The 21,872-nt window shown below is 43.0% G+C and overlaps 1 protein-coding gene across 1 annotated transcript in view; it reads right to left on the reverse strand.

Annotated features, from left to right (window-relative positions):
* Positions 1 to 17,651, reverse strand: part of LOC149156100 (WAT1-related protein At5g07050-like) — a 125,926-nt gene extending 108,275 nt beyond the window's left edge. Inside the window, exons 1-2 of the mRNA XM_089444634.1 lie at positions 17,187 to 17,651; positions 16,685 to 16,909 (exon numbers count right to left, since the gene is read on the reverse strand). Of these exons, the coding sequence (XP_089300760.1) occupies positions 16,685 to 16,909; positions 17,187 to 17,651 (690 nt within the window). The remainder of the gene's footprint in view (positions 1 to 16,684; positions 16,910 to 17,186) is intronic.
* Between the last annotated feature and the right edge of the window lie 4,221 nt (positions 17,652 to 21,872).

The raw sequence follows: 21,872 nt of genomic DNA on the forward strand, positions 1-21,872 counted from the left end.
CAAGAGTTTATCAGCACTATGGAGAAATCTGTTTTGGTCATAGAGAAGGGTTCTGCATCCACTTTGGGCATACCCTGAAGGATCTAAAACACAAAAAAAAAAAAAAAAAAAAGGGAAAAAATAAAGATCCTTGGGTGAAAACCTCTCTGAGGCGCCCAAGGCAGGCAGTAGGGGTGAAAACCTCATTGAGGCGCTCCTATTGTCTTTCAAGAAAAAAGAGGAAAATAAAGATCCTTGGGTGAAAACCTCTCTGAGGCACCCAAGACAGGCAGTGGGGGTGAAAACCTCATCGACGCGCTCCTATTGTCTTTCTAAAAAAAAAAAAAAAAAAAAAAGAAAAAAAAAAAGAGAAAAAAACAATCAGCACAATAAAAAGGTTTACATGCAGATGTTCTATGGAGGAGAAGAAGCCTCTCCACTCCAAGACAGGGGCCTTCATCATGCTAGCAAAGGATGTCATCAGCACCTCCTCCAAGAACAGCAATGTTTTTAAGGTATGTGCAGTTATTATCATGCTTTGGATCTTCTACAGGAGGATACAGTTTTTCTACAGGAACAGACAGTCTTCCTACAAGAAGACGTGGATCTTCTACAGGAAAGTGCCAAATTGCTACAGGAAGCTCTGTGTTCTACAGGAAACTTCCTGTAGAAGGTTACGATGGCCGAAATGTGTTTCAAATGAAGATCTAGCGACTGAGGAGTGGATTGAATGCATGCATGTCAATGATGGCACCCCTGAACATTGCCATTATCGTCCTCCACCACCCTCGTCGCCATGCAACCCAGATCCCTGCAGCAGCACACCAAAGTAATCAGTTCTCGTGAGAAAGCACCTGTCAAAGAGAAACTAAGCACCGAGAACCATACCACATCCATGTTGATACATTAGAAGCGCTGGGATCATGATCGATAAGCCAGAACTGCCAGCATGCAGCATACACCCGAGAAGAAAGAATGGTGACAAGACCCCTCGCGGGGATCCTGTAACAGTTCGACCTGCTCAAGTGAAGACCGTTCACAGCACCGCCATCTGAGATCAAACACGGGCGCATGAACGCAGATCCATCCACTCCATCGCCAGCATCCTGTAACCACGAGCCTACAGGAATGTGCAGCCACATGCGGCAGGTGGATCCATCGCTAAAAAAATCTGGAAATCATGTGCAGCCGCGCGCAGGTAAGTGTTCTAATCCTTCTCTCCATCAAACTGCATGATTATTACTTCGATTTGTTTTGCATGGCATAAAGGTGAATGGTTGAGCGACCTAAAGGCCAGTGATGGGCCACGTCGATTAGTAAAGGGATAGTCAGAGGACGAGGTGGCAGCCACGACGAGAGACACACGCAGCAAGCACGTGAAGATCAGTTCCGTCAACCGAGAAGTGAAGTTTAACTGAAAAGGGCGGCGGCAGATCTGTGGGAATGAATGCGGCAACAAACGAATGTGCAGGCGGATGAGGGGTGACGTCACCCAACGGTCCGGCGGGGACAGCTCACCCCCGCGCCACGAGCTGCGCCGATTCAAAATCTAATCGGCTCGATTAAGCGTGTATCTCCATCAACCTCACTTCAAAACTCGAGTAGATCCTCTGCTTACCTCTGCATGTTGACACGCCGAGCTCTCGGCTACCTGAACGCTAGTAAAGCACCTCTCGACCGCCAGCCAGCTAAAAGCTCTTCCCGAAGCCTGCACACTGCTCCTACAGGAACAGTTTCTACAGGAACGCCGTCCTACAGGAAGCAGTTTCTACAGGCACGTGGCTCTACAGGAAGGTGAAGTCTTCACGTAAAAAAAAGGTGGCAGAAAAGAGGTAACCCTGCAACTCCTTCCGTAATTGGTTTTTTAAAAGGTGGCAAGGCAATTAGTCACAGTGTGGTCATAAAAAAATTTTGGTTTGCCGTGCCTATACTATCGCTCCTACAGGATAGCTGTATAATCACACTGTGGTCTGAAAATTCATTGCATGTTCTATCTTTAAGACCGAATTTCCTGTGTATCCACCACCTCTGGTACAAACACTGTGTTCATCATGCCTGGCGAGTTTATCAGGCGAGAGCCCACTAATTCAAATGCATTAAGGAGAAACCCGGCAGTGGTTGAGCTCTTCACTAGAGCACAATGGATGCCTTTCTGTGATAAACTACAGGGCTACGATGAGGAAGTAGCCGAGGAATTTTTGCAGGCTCTGCAGCCTAAATCACAGACGTTGGCCACGGTAACCTTCAGAGGTCTCAGCCTCAAACTCACCCCGGAGCATATCAGTCGGATTACAGAGTTGCCCATGGGTCTGCCGTGGGACAAAGAAGAGCGGAAGAAGAGCCAGCAAGCAAAGAAGGAGTTCTTCCCACCGGAAGAGTCATTCACCGAAGACAAAAATGGAGTCAAAAGGGCAAGCCTGTTGCCGCCATGGAACGAAGTCAGTCTACAAATTATGAAATATATCACCTGTGAGGGCCGATATAGCATTGTATATGCGTATCACTTCAGGCTGCTTAACGAACTAAGACACCAGATTGACCTCCCTACAACATAGAGGTTGAGCATTCCTTACTTTCTACTACAATCCTTAATGGAGTGTTCCACCAAGCTCAAGGACGGAATTCCAGACCAGATAGCCCACCATGGGCTAGTCAAGCTCCTCGTGGAGGATGCTCTCCGCTCATATAAAGTTCCCCTCGCTTGGGAATCATTTAGGAACTTATCAAGAACGGGGAACATAAAAATGTTGCTTGAAGAAGCGGAATCCTCTAACGGAGAAGAAGACGAGCCGGCAGCCGGGAGTAAGAAAGGAAAAAGCCAAAAAGTTTCGGCTCCAGCACAGAAAAAGGAACGAAAGAAGAAGGAGGAGGGAGAAGATGACAAAGTCAAAGAGGACACCCTCATCCTATCAGCAAGAGAACAGAGGTTGAAGAGCAGGGCAGTCAAAGCTGAGGTGGCCCCTGCCAGCCCAAGCACCTCGTCAGCTTCTGCAGTCAAAGCCAAATGCAAAAGCCACGCAACAAGGCAAGAGAAGGTGGTGAGAATTGCATCTGCAGGAACGCAATCACAGGCTTCTACAGGAAGCCCGAAAACGCAAACTCAGGCTTCTACAGGAAACCCGAAAACAAAGGCAAAGGTTTCTACAGGAAGCCCGAAGATCAGTAAGGAGCAGGCTTCTACAGGAAGCCCAAGAGCAACGACCAAGGCTTCTACAGGAAGCTCGGAAATTGCTGGGAAACAGGCTTCTACAGGAGGCCCAAAGATGGAGATAAAGGCTTCTACAGGAAGCCCGACAGTACAACCACAGGCTTCTACAGGAAGCCCGAAGACAGAGACAGGGGCTCCTACAAGAATCACTAGGCTGGAAAGAGGGGTTCCTACAAGAGGCCCGAAAGTCATTGAAAAACAGCCTCCTCTAGAGAGCCCGAAGACAAAGAAGGAATCTTCTATAGGAGGCCCGAAAGCGGGCAAAGCAGGGTCTTCCACAGGAAGCCTGAAATTTAAAAAGGAGGGGCCCTCTACAAGGAGCTCCGAGAAAGCAAAACACAAGAAAGAGAAGGCTGACATCCTCGATAAGGAGGCAGTAGCGGCACTGGCTGTCCTCAGCACTCCTCCAAAACCGAAAGAGAAAAGGGAGAGGGAGACCCCTCTGCCACCTGAAGCCACGAGAAGCAAGAGGATGTCCCCAAGCAAGCCACAGCCTTCACCCAGTGGCCATACCACTTCAGGGGATGTACCTACTTCACCCATTGCAAGAACCCCCTCTAAACAATCAGCTAACCCCGAAAAAGGGAGCCCAAAAATAACTTCCTGGACACGAAAGATAGGCTAGTCGCCTTCTGAAGCCCGACTCAAGGAAATAGAAAAAGGGAAGGAAGCATCACCCTCATCACCATCAGGGGCAGAAAAGGCAGGACCATCAAAAGAAGAAAAGAAACAGCCTGTTCCGGTCCCGAGTCCTCGGCCAAGGACAAGGAGCAGGGGCAAGGTTGCTCAAGGATGAGCAAATGGTTCAGCTGGGGGGTGATGATGAGCCCCAATTTTGGTACAATTTGGGCTCATTTTTGGCCTATTTTGCTTGCTCAAACCATTCATTTTTATTGTTTATGCATACACTTCTTAGTTTATTCATGTTGTTTGTAGGAGAAAGGATAGGCACTTTATCCACGTAGCTGATGCATTGTGATTCCAGGTTTTGGCATTAAAAGGGAGCAAAAGACAACGAAAAGGTGGCAAGGAGACAACGAGTTGGCATTGCTGACATAAGGAGAGGTTGTCCACGGTTTTGGGGGACATTCCTCGTGATCCTCACCAAGAACTCTGAGCCCACTTCAGCCTCCCTCCGATCTTAATATACGGCCAGCTGTTCTATAGGAACAGCAGTTCAAAACTGCTCTACAGGAAACAGCATTTATGACCATCCTACAGGATCAGCAGTTAAACTATAGATTGAACAACCGAGCTCCTAGAATCATGGATATCTGTTGGAGCATCGTTTTGTATAAGTATAGAAGCCTTAGCCTTGGTTAGGTTGTTGAAACTCTCGTATTACTATTGTAATTTTGGAGCACAGCTCAAGTTTCGTTCTCTTTTGTAAGCCAATTTGGCATGTTATCAGATTATGAATAAAGAAGGCCACTTTTGAGTTAGTTCTGAGTTTTCTCAAGGAGCTATAGCTCTCAGGTGAGGGCCCAACCTGAGAGCCATAGTCCTCCTCCGTGTTGTAATGCATTTACCATTAGTTCCAGCACTTGAGTTTGTTTAGTTTCCTATGCAATTCGGATTTCCAGCTTGTTGGTTTAGTTGTTTTCATTAGCATAGATAGGACTGGTATGATGCTTTGCTTTCAGTATTCGAGTTTGATAGGTTGGTAGAATAAATCTCTTGGAGCTCCATCAAAAACAGGTTGCAAAAGGCTCACTGCCATCTCACCGTTGGGATTGGGGTGTAGACCATGATCAGCCACCAAAAAGAACAGCAGTCGTTTCATCTCCACGCAAGTTGCCACATGAACGTTTTTATTGAAAATCCATTCATATATTCTCGACATTGATCCATACTGCACTCTCACACATTAGTTTCATTTCTTGTTTTCCATTTCGGATTTGTAGGTTTCATGGCATAATAGGTTAATGAATCTCTTGTTTTGATGCACAGGTCATTTGTTTCATTTACGCTGCTCTTTCTCAAGCCACTTCCTTCGTCGTTTTCTCCATCCACCTGCAAGTTCTATTCATCCTCTACCTCACTCACTTGCCCTCCAACTCTCTCATTCCACGTACCGCTCCATTTCCTTCACTCTCGTTGATTTCACCCTTCCAAAACATCAACCCATTGCATGCACCCTTCCTTCGTCTGACTTGCCATTTCCTAAGACATCATTAGGTCCATCTCCATCTCCCTTAGCCTCCCACACCACTCCAACACTCCATCCACTCCTAAAATCTCCACGACCAACCATCCTGTAGACGTGCACAGCCATCCTGTAGAAAACAGAGTATCCTGTAGAATTCCCAGCAGCCTTCCTGTAGGAGGCCATTCACTTCGTTGCCGAGCTTCTGAACGTGAGGGACCTCTGTGGATGGGTGCTGAGGATCCTTAGGAACCTCTCCAAGCCTCCCCAACCTGTCCCACACTTTCCTTCCATCTCCATCCCACCTGCACAATCAAACCCTAGTTAGGCCAAGGTCACAATCACTCCACACACTTAAAGGAAAAACACAAAAACACATTTCTCATGATGCCAGTAGCTTAGACCCATGCATTCATACTTGTTAGAGGCAATGACAGCATTCATAAGAGTTGCACCCACATTCTTTGCATTATAGAGGATAGACTAGTTAAATTAGGGTTTCATAGATTTACATGCTTTAAGTTGCTTTTGATTCAGTTTGTCAAGTAGAGTAGCCTTTCTTTGAAGTTAACTTTCGTCCATCATTGATAAAGCTTCTTCTGTGAGCCTATAGAAGTTGGCTTAAGCCCTAGCGGACTTGTGCCAGCTAACCAAGTGACAGCTGCGACAAGGGCTAGTACTTGTGCATACAGCACCATCGCTTCCAAGTTTGTACGAACTACCGGGTTGATAAAATTAAGAGACAGGAAGCCCCAGGAGTTGTAGCATTATTGCTACAATACTGGAGCTCACCAGCGCCACACCTTTTTCTAGGCGACTTTTGGAGGCCTTCCCAATGTCCACATTAGGTACAAGATAGCTCCTTGGAAAGGTCCTTGAGTCTACTTTCTAACCCTACCATAATTTTTCAATTTGGAGTTTATTTTCCCTGTCAAAAATCAAATCTCCCAAGACTGGTCAAAATGTGCCAAATGAGGTTGCCTAAAGGCAGAGTGCTATTACAATCAACGTTTGTATGCCTTCCTCAACTCCAAATTAAGCTCATGATAGCTCATTGGAAATTTATTTGTGTCTAGTTATCATCTGACTCATCAAGTAAGTCATTTGGCCAACCAATCTAGGAGAAAAATTGATTTTCCCAAGGTCACTTCAGAGGTGCCTCAATTATCCTGAGGCGATTGTATTTCTGACATTTCGCTAAAACCATGACACCTGTGTAAAAAGCGAAGGAGATTTTCCTTCCTTGGCCTGTTGTGGACAACAACCTCTCTCAGTTTTTCCAAATTCATCTTTTATTGTTCAAAAGCATCATTTGAGTAAAACCTACCCCGATGTGTGGAACAAGGGATTTGTCGAAATGAAGCGAAATTAAGGGGTTAGGGAGCTTCTAAATTCTTGAGGAAATATTGGGAAGTAGGGAGGGATGTTAGGAAGTAGGGGAAAGTGGAATCTTAGAAATTGAGTGATGGAAAGGGGTCCAAAAGGGCGAAACACATGCCTAACCTAGAAAATTGCCAAGTTGTAGCAAGAAACTAGGGTTTGTGCGAAAATGAGGAATTTGGGAGATCTCAGTGATGGGAAGTGTTTAATAAGGTATATTAAGGATAGGGGAAGGCGTATGAACATCAGGATACAAGTTTTGCTGATGATTTGACCGTCTAAGAGAAATTGCCTTCAAAACCCTAGGAGAGGAAAATGACCTTACCTAGGCACAACTGAAGCATGAACAAGGTGTAAAATGACCCATTGGAAATTGACATGATGATGAAAATCCTCTGAATGATGGCACACTCATTTGAATGGTGACATGGACTGACATTTGGACAACTTTGGAAGGAGTAAAAGCAAACCCTAGACCTAAGGCCTAATGACCAAATTTTGCTTGAAGACTCACTGAAATGACAAAATTTGACCTTAACACCTTAAAATCACTTTGTAAGGGCATGTTTGATCACTGGAGGAAGGATGCAAAGACTAACACTAACAGAATCACTTAACCAGGAGCCAATAATGGAAACCCATGTTCAAGCACAAGGTAACCTTCCGCTAATATTTGCATGTGCCAAGGCACTAAATGTGTTTGTGGGTTATCTTCCTAGATAGAGTGTTGAAGTCAATAGGAAGAGACCTGTCGAAAGGTAGGCAATGACGTGTCCTACATCAGTCGACACAAAACCGGAGAAGAATGATTTTGTTTTTTTAGGAATCTTTTTAGCATTTGGGTCTAAACAACGGAGGGCATGATGAAAGGATATGTAGGATCAGTTGATAGAGGAAACAAATTGGGACCCTTGAACAATAGAAGGCATGACAACAATTTTAACCAGACAACACTAGACTCATGACCACTACAGAGTGTTTAAGATACGGAGATGCACTTACATCAGGGTATATAGGCTAAAAACTCATAGGTTGGTAGGGTTCATATTGAGAGGCTATCAAAATGAAGGTTTATATGAGGGAGTGCCATGTCCAAGGGAACGATTGCTGCCAAACCACGCTTTCAAATATGGAATATAGTTGTATTGTCCACTTTCTCCGTCTAATTTTTTAATGAGTCGAGATGGGTAAACTCATCGATATTTTCATGTTTAAAGAGTATGAAAATAATCAAAAAAATAATTACTCTTTGCCCTATCTGATTAGTTTAATCAGTCCAGATAGTCAAACTCGTCGATTTTTTCATGTTTTAAGAGTCTGAAATGTATCGTAAAAAGAATGACTCTATATCTTATTTGTGTTTTTAAAGAGTCCAAACTAGACAACTCAGTGGTCTTTTCATATTTAGAGAGTCTAAAAAGATTGTAAAGAGAGACTCCATGGTGGTCCCTTTGTCATAGTTCTTAACCAGGTGTGACAAAAGGTTAATAGTATACCCGGATCAGTTACTTTTTCATCTTTTAATCTATTAAACCTGGATAAAGAGAAAACTATTTCCAATAGATGTCGACCTCATTTTGTTACGAGTACAAGGCGATGGACTAAACTCGTGTTTTATCATGATTTTTTAACGAGACCAGTAACAAAACTCAATATTTTTGAGTTTTTAACGAGCAAGAAAATGTACCTAAAAGAATGCTCGGGTCATCTTTAGCAAGTTTAACGAGAATCAAGACATAGCTCGGGATTTTTTTGGTTTAAAGAGCGAGGAAAAAAATGCCTAAAAAGAATACTCCTTTGGTCTTTTTCAGTTTATGAGCTGGAAAAAGATCAAAAAAGAGTTTCTTAGAGCATTGTTGCATATATTTAACGAGTGCAATGATGAAAAACTTGGAGATGTTTATTATTTTTTAAAGAGCAATAAAATATCACAAAAAGTGCTCTGGCCATCGTCGCAAAGATTTAACTATCTTAACGATGAAAACTCAAGGATGTTTATATTTTTTAAAGAACGATAAAATATCCCTAAAAGTGCTCTAATGATCGCGGTATATATGTTTAACAAGCCCCATGATAAAAAACTCGGAGATGTTTATATTTTTTAAAGAGCAATAAAATATCTCCAAAAGTGCTATAGTGAGAATTGCATGCAGCTTTTATTGCTTTTCATTCCTGAAAGTACTTTCATCAAAAGCAGTAAAAAGTATAAAAAAGCAGCAATTCCTATTATCTGGGTTCATGCATGATAAAAAATCATGGAGAATGGACTACTTCCTCTTTAATGATTTTCAAAAAATCATGTCTCTCAAATTTATATAAGGAGATGCTTTGAGCTTTCACATGCATCATTTTCACTATTTTGAAGTTTGTGAGAGCTTGTTGGAGCTAAAGAGGAGTAGATTTTCCACGGACCATTGCAGGAGATCTGGGCAACCATTCGACATGCCGTCAGTCCTAGGTGAGAGCTAAAACCTTGCTCTATGCCTTACTAAACCTTTTTTAACAATTTTATGGGTGGAATTTTGCAGATCTGAGGTGCCCTAGAGCCATATTTGCACACTAACGCCCTCTAGATGGCCAATAAGGAGCGTTAAATGCTCTGTACGAGCCACTGGAGGGTGTTAATCCTCCCCGTGCAGCACTGGTGGGGGGGGGGGGCATGTTAGGGTTGTAGGGCGCAGTTAAAACCCTCATGCATGGATTCCTTAAGTGATTTTGCCCCATTTTAACTATTTTTATGCTTATTTTGTGCAAGTTTCAGGCTAAAATGACTCACCTATGGAGAGAATCGGCCCATGATAATGAGGAATTGTTGATGCAAAACAATCCAACATACATACTTACATTGCACTGCTACGGTTTGTTGAAGTATGCAAGGATAGAGCTAATGAAAGGATAAGAGGATTTACTGAGATGGATCATACAGCACTGGGATGAACACGAGCAAGTGTTCAGGATTGGAGATCAGGAGCTGGCGATTGACCGGGATGACATTTACTTTTTGACTGGTTTGTCGTGCCATGGGGCACAAGCAAACCTCACCAGTGGCAGGTCAGATCCACGATCTACTTTAGAGTTGGTACAGATCTACTACATCCCTGAGAGTGGACTAGTTAGCAACAGAGTCCCTATAGAGAGGATTCGATCTCGGTCTATGAGGGTAGTTTTATGGTTGATTGTGCAATTGGTGGGGTCAAAAAGTCCCCACGTAGTGAAAAAGGCCCAACTATTGCTTGTGATTGACTGTGTCTAGCCCCATATGTTCAGCTGGTGTCAAGCAGTGCTTTGCCAATTGACGGCAAAATTGACAACATGCAAGACTCGTACCCAACACAGTTTTGGGTATAGTAATATCATAGTCTCATTTTTCCTTGAGAGGGTACCTGTCATGTGCCCACAGGTGAGCTTCGATCCCTTTGATTTGAGGGAGCCAAGGTAGCGTCACTGGTCATCACTTGATCCTCGCACAGGAGGAGGACCATTCTGTCACTTCTTTGACAAAGAGTTCTTCCAGTGGCTCTGTAGCTAGATTGTGATTGTTGATGACTATGCCTATGAAGGCATCGACTTTACCGACGACCCAGACTTGATGCTACCACCCGGGACCAACTGGGGTCCTCAAGGTGAGAATAATTTTGATAGTACTTAAGTATTTTTTCACTTTTGAATGTATATGTAATGTTTTTTAATTGTGAAACAAGAACTAACATGAAACTTTTATGCTTAACAAAGATGTGGTGCCAGTACGACCTGCAGGCGAACCTCGCTATGTGTGATGAGGAGGCCAACTACTTGCTGGAGGGGGCGATGCCGACAGTCTCCGCAAGGTTCTGAGGAACCTAGAGGGTTTGACTATGGGTGTCCCCCCCTTCCTATGAGGGAGATTCCCGCTCATATGTAGCGACACACCGTTGGTGTACCTGAGTGGTTTTTGGTTCCTCTTCGGAGGGTAGCTAGAGTTGTTTTAGCTTTTCTGGAGAAATAGGCTCATTTTAGCAGGTGTTTTGGTGTAGCCATATGAGTGTTTTTAGCTGGGCTTTAAGCCATTTTGTACTTAAATCATCCAAGTTTTTGAATATTTTGATGTCAAAAAATGGATTTCAATCTATATATATACAGATATTTTTGGTATTTTGGTGGTGTAAATGTGTTTTAAAATGTTTTTTGTAACAAATTTCTAACTTTAGTAAATGTTTTACTTCTCATGCATGCTTCTATAACGAATGAGACAAATGCCAATCCAATACATAGTTAGCTAACAAATCAATGACTGTATTTAATTCTCGACGAACATGATCATATGTGATTATTTCAAATCGACGTTCCAAGAGTCGCACCCTTAGATAGTTACATAACAAGGCTGGATTACAGATCTAATAATGGTTTGTTAGTTGCATAATGACTAGCTAGGAGTCTAACCTGACCACCAAATTGGAGATGCCCCTTGATGGCGCTTCCATGAGAAGTGAAATGACAGACATGTACTCGGCAATATTGTTGGTGGAAGTACCAAGAAAGACCCCCTGGAGAAAAATAGTTCCGAATCGGGTGTATAGATGACCCAAACAACTGATGCAATGTGCCGTGTGTGATGATTGGCACCATCCACATATCCTACACATGCTAAGGGTAATGATGAAATCTACATTGCGAGAAGAATGCATGAGACAAATACTCCAATAAATAAAAAAAACAATCCAATCACATCAAAAAAGGTAAGAAAAACTTATGAATACATAAAATTACAAAGCACATGCCCAGTGCAATACTAGGCACAATACTTTTTCAGATAGAGCCCATATGTGGGCTCCTTGAGTGGGATTCCATCTTTAGTCCTGCAGTTCATATGCCTCCATGGGGAGGACTTTCATTATGACATAGGGACCTAGCCAAATGGGTCGAAGTGTGCATGCCTCCAAGAGGTTATCTTTTGGATGATAGAGCGATATGAAGTCACCCTCTTGGAAAGAACAAAACCTAACCTCTTTCACAAATTGGGTTTGTACCTGCTCCTTGTGAGCTGCGAGTGCCAAATTGGCATCTTGATGGGTTTTATCCAACTATTTGAGGTATAGTAGACATTCTTCTTTGGCAGTGGGGCCGAGCATGGGTTCAACGGATATTTCGAGGGAGGGAATTGGCCACCCACTTCATTTTTCCTCATCGTAAACTTGGATCTCATGCGTGAAAAGCGACAAATTAAATTCGGGCATTTCCTCATGAGACAAAACAAATTCATCATGGAATTCCTCATGTAGGCAGGTGGAGCTTGCAATTTCCTCAGGACTGTAATCTGCTTGAATCTGTGTGTCTTCCACGATGCCTATCATGACTGAAATATTTATGGGTAATGACCTAGAAGTGTCGTCCATATTTTCTTCCACCCCCAAAGTTTGGATGCTTGTATAGGGTGGGGAAATGATTTTGTTTGTGGTAGAGGATAGGATTTGAAGAGGCATCATGTCTGAATTAGATGTCGGACCCCAAAGATAACAATCCTACCAATGTTGCTCTCCAAAACTCATGATTTCTTGAATGACTTCGTCTATAGGTATGAGTTGAATAAGTGGATCTAAAGGAGGAGTGGTTATGGGAAGTGGGGTGATACTGTCGGCGATAGCCAACATGACCAGAGATGTGGATGTGGATTCAATGCTTTGGTAGGCTGATTTAGTTGGTGACAGTGGCATCTGGTCTCCAAATGTGTCAAGGTCTGAAGGCATAGTTAGGATCTAGGGATCGGTCAGTTCATGAGGAATTGATGAAAGCATGTTGACCGATTGTGAAACCTGCAGCATTTGAAGAGGAAAACAACCCATCAGGGAGGAAGCCTTCAACAGACCGGTACTTAAACCAACATAGCAGTCAGTTCCACCTCATACTAAGGGTACAGAGCCACTTGGTAATGGTGCATAATCGGGGGTGCAGAAAGACAACTGATCTGTTGTAATGACCTTTCCATCCAATGGGAATAGGATGATACAAAAGACAATGGATATGATGGTCATCATGGCATATGTCCAACTGCGACCCAACAACACATTATAGTCGAGTTTCTTGTCCACGACTTCTACGTCCACCATTACTTTTTTTCCGAGTCAAAGTGATGGGAAAACTAGCTAGGTATATTTTTGGGACAAAGGTGTGACCATCAAAAGCTTTAAGGGGGTTCGACGGTAGGGATATGGTTGAGGAACCTAAGGCGAGCCAACATGAAGCCGACATGACGCAGGTTGAAGCACATTTGTCGATGACAGTTCAATGTATACCTTTACCTTTCGAAGTGATATGCACCTGAAATGCAAGCTGGTAGGAAAGGGGAGGTTTACACTTGTCCATGTCGAAAATAGCAAGCATGGAATCCATAGGGTCAATACCCCCGATAGCCGAAAGCAAAACTTTCTGTTCGGTGGGCATGCTTGTAATACTTCGAGCACCGACATAGCCGACGACGCTTGCGCCAAATCCTCTACAATGTTGTAGTGTTGGGTGGCACGTTCATGTGTATTGTGCATTGTGCGTCGAAGTGCCCCTTTAGGGGGTCAAATTACAAATTCCTCAACCGGCCTTTTGATATGCAGCTTGTTGGGTGGTGATGGGTTTTAACCTAAGGATGGTTCTACTGCTAGAGTGATAGGAGCTCCATAAGATTTGGCTCTTGTGGCGAGTTCTACCATTTCAAATGTGTAAACGGTAGAACTTCCTTTACCAGCTAAAGGATGTTGCGAACTGTTGCTACCGCCTGATGTGGGTTGTGGTTGGTTGGCAATGAGATTTTACTGCTGTTGAGTAGGAAAAGGATTTCTAAGGACAGCAGGTGCCTTACCAAAATCTCTTTTGGCAAGGTAATTTGTGCATTCTTCCAGATGCAGACAACGCTAGGTTATGTGGGCTTCAAGACAGAGTTTGCACGAATATTTGGTGCCTTTATCCTTTTCCTCATTAGTAGGCACAACGACCTTCTGTTTTGGGTTGGGCTACTTAGATGACTGCTCTTCAGAAGGAGTGGTCTTGTTCTTATTCTTCTTGTTCTTGCCACCGGATTTCTATGTAGACTGTACAGAGTTTATCGCAGTGGCAGGAAGAGCAGTCGCTTTGGTCGAGGGGTCCACTACCAGCTTGGCAATGGAACCATTGAGTTGTTTTATAGTGACCCCAGAGGTTGCACTAACAATCTTGTCGGCGTGCTGGTGAGCTCCAGTATTTTAGCAATAATGCTACAACTCCTGGAACTCCCTTCTTTAATTTTATCAACCCGGTAGTTCGTAACAAACTTGGAAGCGACGGTGCTGTATGCACAAGTACTAGCTCTTGCCGCAGCTGTCACTTGGTCAGCTGGCACAAGTCCACTAGGAGCTTAAGCCAACTTCTATGAGCTCTTAGAAGAAGCTTTTTAATTGATGGATGAAAGCTAACTCGAAGGAAGCTAATCTAATTACAAAAAGGAACTGAAAGCCAAAAAGAAACGCAAACCCTAGCAAACCCTAATTCTACCAGCTAGTCCTACTGACGCAAAGGAGAGCATGCAAACTACTAAAAGAGATGCCATTACTTCTATGAAGGTAAAATACATGTGTCTAGACTACCTCTATCTGAAGAAAACATCTTTTTGTATTTTTGTTTAAGTTGTTGGAATTATCATGCATGTGCTTCTAACTATTTTTGACTGTGCAGAGGTGGATCAAGGAGGAGAAATGCTTGGGAAAGGTTGGGAAGGTTCAGAGAGGGTCTAAGGGGTCCCTAACACCCTTCCAGAGAGTCTCACAAAGTTTGGCTGCCAAGAAACCGTGTTTATGAGCTTCTACAGGAAGTCTGCAGGGGTTCTACAGGATGTTCTGTAATTCTTCTACAGGATGTTTTGAAATGGGATTTTGGAGCATGGATGGACGGAAAAAGATGGAGGAATGAGTATGGAGGTGAAATAGGGGTTTGAAGAGGTCTAGGACTTGGAGGATGGAGTTGAGGAGAAGGTGTGGATGGCTGGACTTGTTCCAAGAAGACTGAAGTAATGTTGCACAAAAGGTAGGGTTATGAGGGCAGTATGGCAACGTGAGGCAAGAAACCAAGTTAGGAGAGGGAGAAGATGGGTTTGAGGGAGTCTGGGTAGATAGGGAAGTGGTACAGGTGCTCTGCAATTTGTGTTTCCAACTGAACCAACAAAGACATGCAAGAAAACAAAGATCTAGTTATGCTACCCTAATATGATCTAGCTAACAGTAACAAGAATGGACAACAGCTTTATTTGCAAGGAAACCATGTATATTAACTATGCAATGAAGCATTCAAAGATCTGAACATGTAACCAACTTCTGCAAATGAAAACCAAACACTAATGATTGCATGGCAAAGCAAAGTCAGTGTTTTTGTGGGCAGCAAGGTCACCTTTGTCCCAACTCACGATCCCACTGAGGGAGAGGTAAGATCAGAGGTGCTTGAGCCCCTTTTTCCAAGGATCCTTTATGTTATTAATCTATCCAAATCAATCTGAACATGAAAATCTACTTTAATCATCAAAAGCAACCTAAATAACACAACAAGTTTTAAATCTAAATAGCAGATTTTACTCTAAGAATGCAGCAAAGACACATAAAGGTAAACAAAGGAGGTACTGGGTGCTTGAGATGGGCCCAACCCCAAGAGCTACAGCCTCCTAAGAGAGATTTAGAGCTGGTGCAAAGCTGGATTCATCTTTATTGATCAAGAAATGAAGAGTTACATCAAAACTGTCCACAAGGAGAACTTGAAAATGAGCTGACAGCAAAACTAATCTATTGCCTAAAAATCGAACTACAAAATGGCTACAACAAGACTATGAAATGACTAACTACCAGCTAACCCCAAATGAGGCCCTAAGCCTTCTTATTTATACAAATTGAGGACCCCAACAGTCCTCCTAAAATTTAGGGACTCGGCTGCCCAAAACTTGTAGTCAACAGCAGTCCTACTTGACTTGCTTGGCTGCCCTTGTGCTAATTGATTTGGTGGCCTTTGAACTCCGAGCTGATGGTGGAGAATTCGAGGTAAGGGCCCATAAATGAAGGGGACACCTTCCTACAAATCCTCTCCCTTGTTCTTCCCACGAATTTGGCTGCCAAGTGCTCATTAAGACCTTCAATTTTGTCTCCAAGTTGACCAAAAAGGCTACACAAAGCACCCATTAGACTTGTTGGCATAATGACTAACCAAATTCACTCTATTAGCATAAATATAATAAAAAACATGCAATAAACTAATGAGAATGGTGGATTAAGTCAAATTAGGAGGTTGAATGAGCCCAAATAATTATCCCTTTTTGGGGCTCATCATCACCCCCCTGCTGAAAGTGTTGCTCATCCTCTGAACAACCAATCTCTCTCCTCATCTTTGATGGCCCTGGTGGCCTCCTTGTCATGCCAAGCTTCTGAAGTGATGTCCTCTTCTCTGTCATGAAACCATGCTTCTTTGCTTCTTCCCACTACTTGCTCCTTTTCCTAAAGAATTCTCAGCTTTTGTATGATTGTGCAAGTATATTCAATCTGATGGCAGCAATGGTGGCAAAAGGAGATGAAAGCAATGGAGGATGGAAGAAAAGAGTGGTTGCATGTCTCCTCAACAGTCTTCAATCTTCAAATCCCTCTCCATAATTGATTCTAGCCTACCCAAAGGCTTCTACAGGATGTTTCTGGTAAAAATACAGAACTTCCTGTAGAAAGTCCTGTAGCTGAGTTCTGGCTTCCTGTAGAAACAGACAGCACCACTGTATCCTGATTGGCTATGGGTGATTTTCCTTTCAGCTTGGCTGTGGCTACCTTGAAGGTGCCCTCACTGACGTGGACTTTTTCAGTCCTTTCCATTCTACTCTGTAGTCTTTTCTCCCTGGGTGTTAGTGTGGTTTTGTCCCCCTCTGTTTTGGCAGCTTGGTTTAATGCCAATGTTCCAAGCACTGATGTTGTTGGATACATCTTCAGGGTTGTGCTTTCTGGGCTTGTCACCAACTTGTCATCATTTTCCTTGCCCCATAATACAATATACTGTCCTGCTATTACTAGAATTGCTCCCAGCAGACTTCCCAGATAATATTTCACATGAAGGATTAGTTGTTCCAACATTGCAACAATTATGGTTGAAGATGGATTGAACATTGCAGCAAAGACAGGTCCCTTCAGACGGATACAGTAAGTCTGTACAAACAAGGCAAATGCAAAGCATAATACTCCCTGCATATTATGGGCCAATATGATCAATGACGATGTTAAGAATTTCTGTACATTATTAAAACGAAGATGCGGTGCTCACAGAGTATATGATGCTGAGAAGCTGAATGTCCCACTTTAGCCTCCAAGAAGAGGCCTTTGGCTCAAAAATTAAAGCCACCACAGTGCACTGTAGAGTTCCTTGCAGCATCGTGAGAGCTGTTAATGAAATTTCTGCTGGATATTTCTTAACAACTGGAGCCTAAAAGGTAAGCCATCCAGACCAAAATAAACAGCTGGCAAACAGCATCAGTGCTCCAAGCAGCCATGTGTTATGAAGAACCCTATTGAGCCTAATGAGAATAGGGCCCTTGTAGAAGGTCATAATCATTGCACCACCCACACATATAATGGTTCCTACAACTTTGGCTTGGCCATATTTACTCCTGATATCAACTTTCTCCAGTCTAAAAGTTGTGGCCATCCCAAATGTGACAACAGGAACCAGGTTTGACGTTACAGAAGCAAATGTAGCGGAGATGTAATCTAGGCCAGCAAAGTAGAAATTCTGAAATAGAGTGGTCTTACCCAGCCAGTGCAAGCACAAAGATCTGCCAGAAGATGGCACAGGTCTTTGCAGGGCGTTGGTTTCTTTCAAGAAAAAAACAAAAGGAGAAATAACTACTGTAGCAACAACCAGGGTGTAAGCTACGAAAAAAGAATGACTCATTCCTTCGTCCAGAGCAACTCTGGTAATGATATTCATGCCGGCCAGGCGGACTTGAACTGCAATCTCAGCTAAGAATGTTGCAAATGTAAATTAATTAGCGAATGGTGAGAGCATTTCAAGGATGAGTTCGATTGGCTGTTTATGGAGGCTTCCACTGATGGAGGGTGAGCTGGCTAAGTGCACGTTGGCCCCATGCAAACCATTGGTCCCCACTGTAGTGTAATTATGAACTGTAGTTCTCTGCCTATATTCACTTCCATCAATTACGTTGGATTTTAAACAACCACCACTACCTGTTTTCAATTTTCTTCTTGAGATGGCTGAGCACACGTGTTGATTTCACCCACCGAGCGCTGTTCGAACTGGACGAGGGTGGCCAGTTAGCTGGCCACCGATTTTTTTAATCCCAACCATCTCATTTCTCATGCTGTTTACGAATTACATTCATGCAAATAGAGGAACGAGTTTAGTCACGTACCTGCAAGTCGTGTGTGGTTGCTGTGAAGTGCTGAGATCTTTCATTTGCTGCATGCATTTGTTTTTGTGATTGCATGTGGCTTGGCTGCTGATTTTTTGGTTTTTTTTTTCTTGTGCAGGTGTCCTCTGGCCAGATCTAAGCTCCAGGCATTTGTTTCCACGTTCAAATCTGCACATTCAAGCTGCTACTGCTGAATTTTCACAAGACCAGAACTTGTTTTCGCCATTGCTCCCAAACGGTAAACCGGATCGATCTGAAACTTGTTGAGCACGTTCCTATCATCATTATGCATCTCCCATAGAAAAATTGCGATCAATGGATGCACAGATTTCAAGAAAATGGAAAATGGCTGAAGATTTCAGAGATCAATTTCTCAGAAACCGTGCATCGAAATTGGCTGAAACTGCTTGGGTAGGTTACTATCACCCATATGCATCTCCCCATGAAACAGGTTTTGAAACGGATGCACGGATATGGAGAAAATGCAAAAATGACTGATTGTGATGGAGGATGATTTCTTGGAAACCGTGCACCGGAATGGGCTGAAACTGCTCGAGCATGTTCCCATCATCCCTATACAATTCTCTGTAAAACGGTTTTTCAAATGGATGCATGGTTTTCAAGTTATGGAAAAAACAAATTTTGTTCTATGTATTTTCTCTTCAAATCATTTTGCAAGTTTTTGCATGGAAAGAAAAACTGAGCTTGGGCTGTGATGCAGGTATGGAGATGATGGAGGAGGAGTTTGAAGATTGCAAGAGGACTTCTAAACCCTTGAGGAAGCTACCAAGTTCGCCAAACCACCTTTTTGAAATCCATTTCTAGCTTCCTACAATTTCTACAAGAACTTCCTGTAGAAGCAAAATGAAGAAGCACAATGAGGTGGAAAAGATGATGGAAAAGGGTGAGGAATGGGAACATGGATGCTTGCAGGCATAACCAATGGATTCCAAGCTTTAGATCCCCTTCCAAAATCGAATCTGGCTCGCTTGAAGGTTCTACAGGATGTTTCCTGTAGAAATATAGAACCTCCTCTAGAAGGCACAAAAACTCCTTTTTCTTTGTTTTGAGTGATCCTCCTGACCTGCAATGTCATTGCTGCAACCTGAAATTATTCAATGGAAATTAGATTTATTTTTCTTTTTCTTTTTCTCCTTTTTTTTTTGAAAAACAACTAGGGCGCCTCATGGAGGTTTTCACCCTAATTGCCTGGCCTGGGCGCCTCCAAGGGAGGTTTTCACCCAAAGATCTTATTCTCTTTTCTCTTTTCTCCAACCCATTGACCGCCTCATGGAGGTTTTCAATCAATGAGCCAATCTAAGGCGCCTCCGAGGAGGTTTTCACCTTAGATTTCTATTTTCCTCTTTTTTCATGTTTTTCTTTTTTCTTTTTTCTCTTTTTTCCTTTTTTTTTTCTACCCTACCCTACTTGAAAAACAAAATCATTTTCAAGTATAAGAATACTTCTAATGGAGCCATGTGCACATAGAGATTAGAGAAAAAATGATGTGAAGGCTCGAAATGCATGCTTGGACAACTATCCGGACTTTAGAGACCAAATGATCTGACTTTGAAGGGATCAAACATAGCTGAGGAAGAGAGTACCGCTGCAACTTAGTGACCGTCTGAAACCATATCTCAATATAGCTTTGATATCCATGGTCCTTTTGCTGATCTGGATCATTCTTCATGTCACCTTCTATCATGACCTTCTCATCTTCCTCTTTTTGCTGATCTTTCTCTTGAGTACATGGAGGATTTGATGGTAACCATGAGGGAACTCTCTCGATCTCTGATTCTGATCTCTTCTCTTCATCAAGTGCAGCCCATGGTTCTTTGATCTCCTCTTTGGAATCTTCTTTTTCCTTTGGTCCTTCAATGTTGTCAATATAATCTCTATTTTGCAACACTCTTCCTGAGCTTTGGTGAACATCATTGAGCTCAAGAGGAGTAATTTGCACATGTTGTGCCTCAGCTTTGCAATTGGGTTGAGCTGCTCCATTGCATGGTTTTGGAAATGGTGGTACGGGTAGTTGAGTGGAGGTGTGTATTTGAGATGGATGCGGATGGGGTTGTGGTTGGGTAGGCATTTGGGGTTGCCTTGGTGGAGGAGGAGGCGATGGTTGTGGACGAGCAGGTGGTGGAGGAAAAGAAGTGGGAGGAGTGTTGTATTGGGGCCTCCACCCCTGATGAGGTGCATTCCACTGAGGCTGTGGCTGAGCATAAGAGTGAAATGAATGAGCAACCGGTTGGGCATAATATGGATCTGTGAAGGAACAAGGAGGAGGTGTGAACCAGGAAAGATGAGCAGGGGGACCCCAAGAAGGCATGAAAGTGGCTTGATAGGGGTCATAATAGGTCTCGGATGTCCCTTGTAGTTCTTGCTGGTAAGCTCTAGGTCCATGCGGCCTCCTTTGGTTCATATAATATGGTGATTCAGTGGCTCCCTTAGCTCTCTGATATGCAGCTTTGATTCTGGGTAAGGAAGGGCACTGATCTGTAGGATGGTATTCTTCACAGATGAAACACACTTCTAGGGAGTGCATTGGACATTCGTTCCTAGGATGCTTTCTAGTGCACCTGGGACAAAAGATGACCAAAGCCCTCTTGGCTTCCTCTTGCTTCTTTTGGATCCACAGGGTATCCAATTGCATGGCAAGAAACTGCCTCATATCACTCTTGAAATCTTCTATCTGATCTTCAAATTCGTCTTTGGACAAGGGACTGCTCCCAACATTTCTGCTTGTAGCCATTTGCTTCAGAGGAATGGTTTCTTCTTCTTCTTCCCTTGAGGTTCTTCAAATATGTCTTGCTGTCCACCTAAGGGTTCTTTAATCATAGCCATCGAAGAAGAGAGAATGTTGGCTGTGTAAAGCAGTGGGGGCATTCTGCAATCATTTTTCTAACTTATCTCTACTCCTACAAGGCATGAAATGAAATCTTTTTGGTTGAATTTTGCTTTTTCTACTTCTACCTGCAAAACTGAAATAGATTGAACTGCAACTAACTATCTTGCTAAAATGAAAATGTGGAATTGAAATGAAAGCGGGAAAGGACTAATCTATTTTGCTCAAATGAAATTGCAGGAATGAAATGCTAGTCTACGCTTGCGGAATTGAAATGCTAGTCTACGCTTGCAGAAACAAAATTGCGGAATTGAAATGCTAATCTATGAAAGCGGGAAAGGCTAATCTACTTTTGCATAAACGAAATTGCATAATGCAAACGAAATAAACTACTTAGAAGAAGATTGTAGTGGAAAATAGAAGAAAAGTGGCAATCACCAATACTCTGACGCTTCCCCGGCAACAGCGCCAAAAAGATGGTGAGCTCCAGTATTGTAGCAATAATGCTACAACTCCTGGAACTCCCTTCTTTAATTTTATCAACCCGGTAGTTCGTAACAAACTTGGAAGCAATGGTGCTGTATGCACAAGTACTAGCTCTTGCCGCAGCTGTCACTTGGTCAGCTCGCACAAGTCCACTAGGAGCTTAAGCCAACTTCTAGGAGCTCTTAGAAGAAGCTTTTTAATTGATGGATGAAAGCTAACTCGAAGGAAGCTAATCTAATTGTAAAAAGAAACTGAAAGCCAAAAAGAAACGCAAACCCTAGCAAACCCTAATTCTACCAGCTAGTCCTACTAACGCAAAGGAGAGCATTCAAACTACTAAAAGAGATGCCATTACTTCTATGAAGGTAAAATAAATGTGTCTAGACTACCTCTATCTGAAGAAAAAATCTTTTTGTATTTTTGTTTAAGTTGTTGGAATTATCATGCA

The sequence above is a fragment of the Pinus tabuliformis genome, chromosome 9 (assembly GCF_031772625.1).
Source record: "Pinus tabuliformis cultivar Carrire ecotype Pingquan chromosome 9, CPIR1, whole genome shotgun sequence".
Lineage (NCBI taxonomy): Eukaryota > Viridiplantae > Streptophyta > Pinopsida > Pinales > Pinaceae > Pinus > Pinus tabuliformis.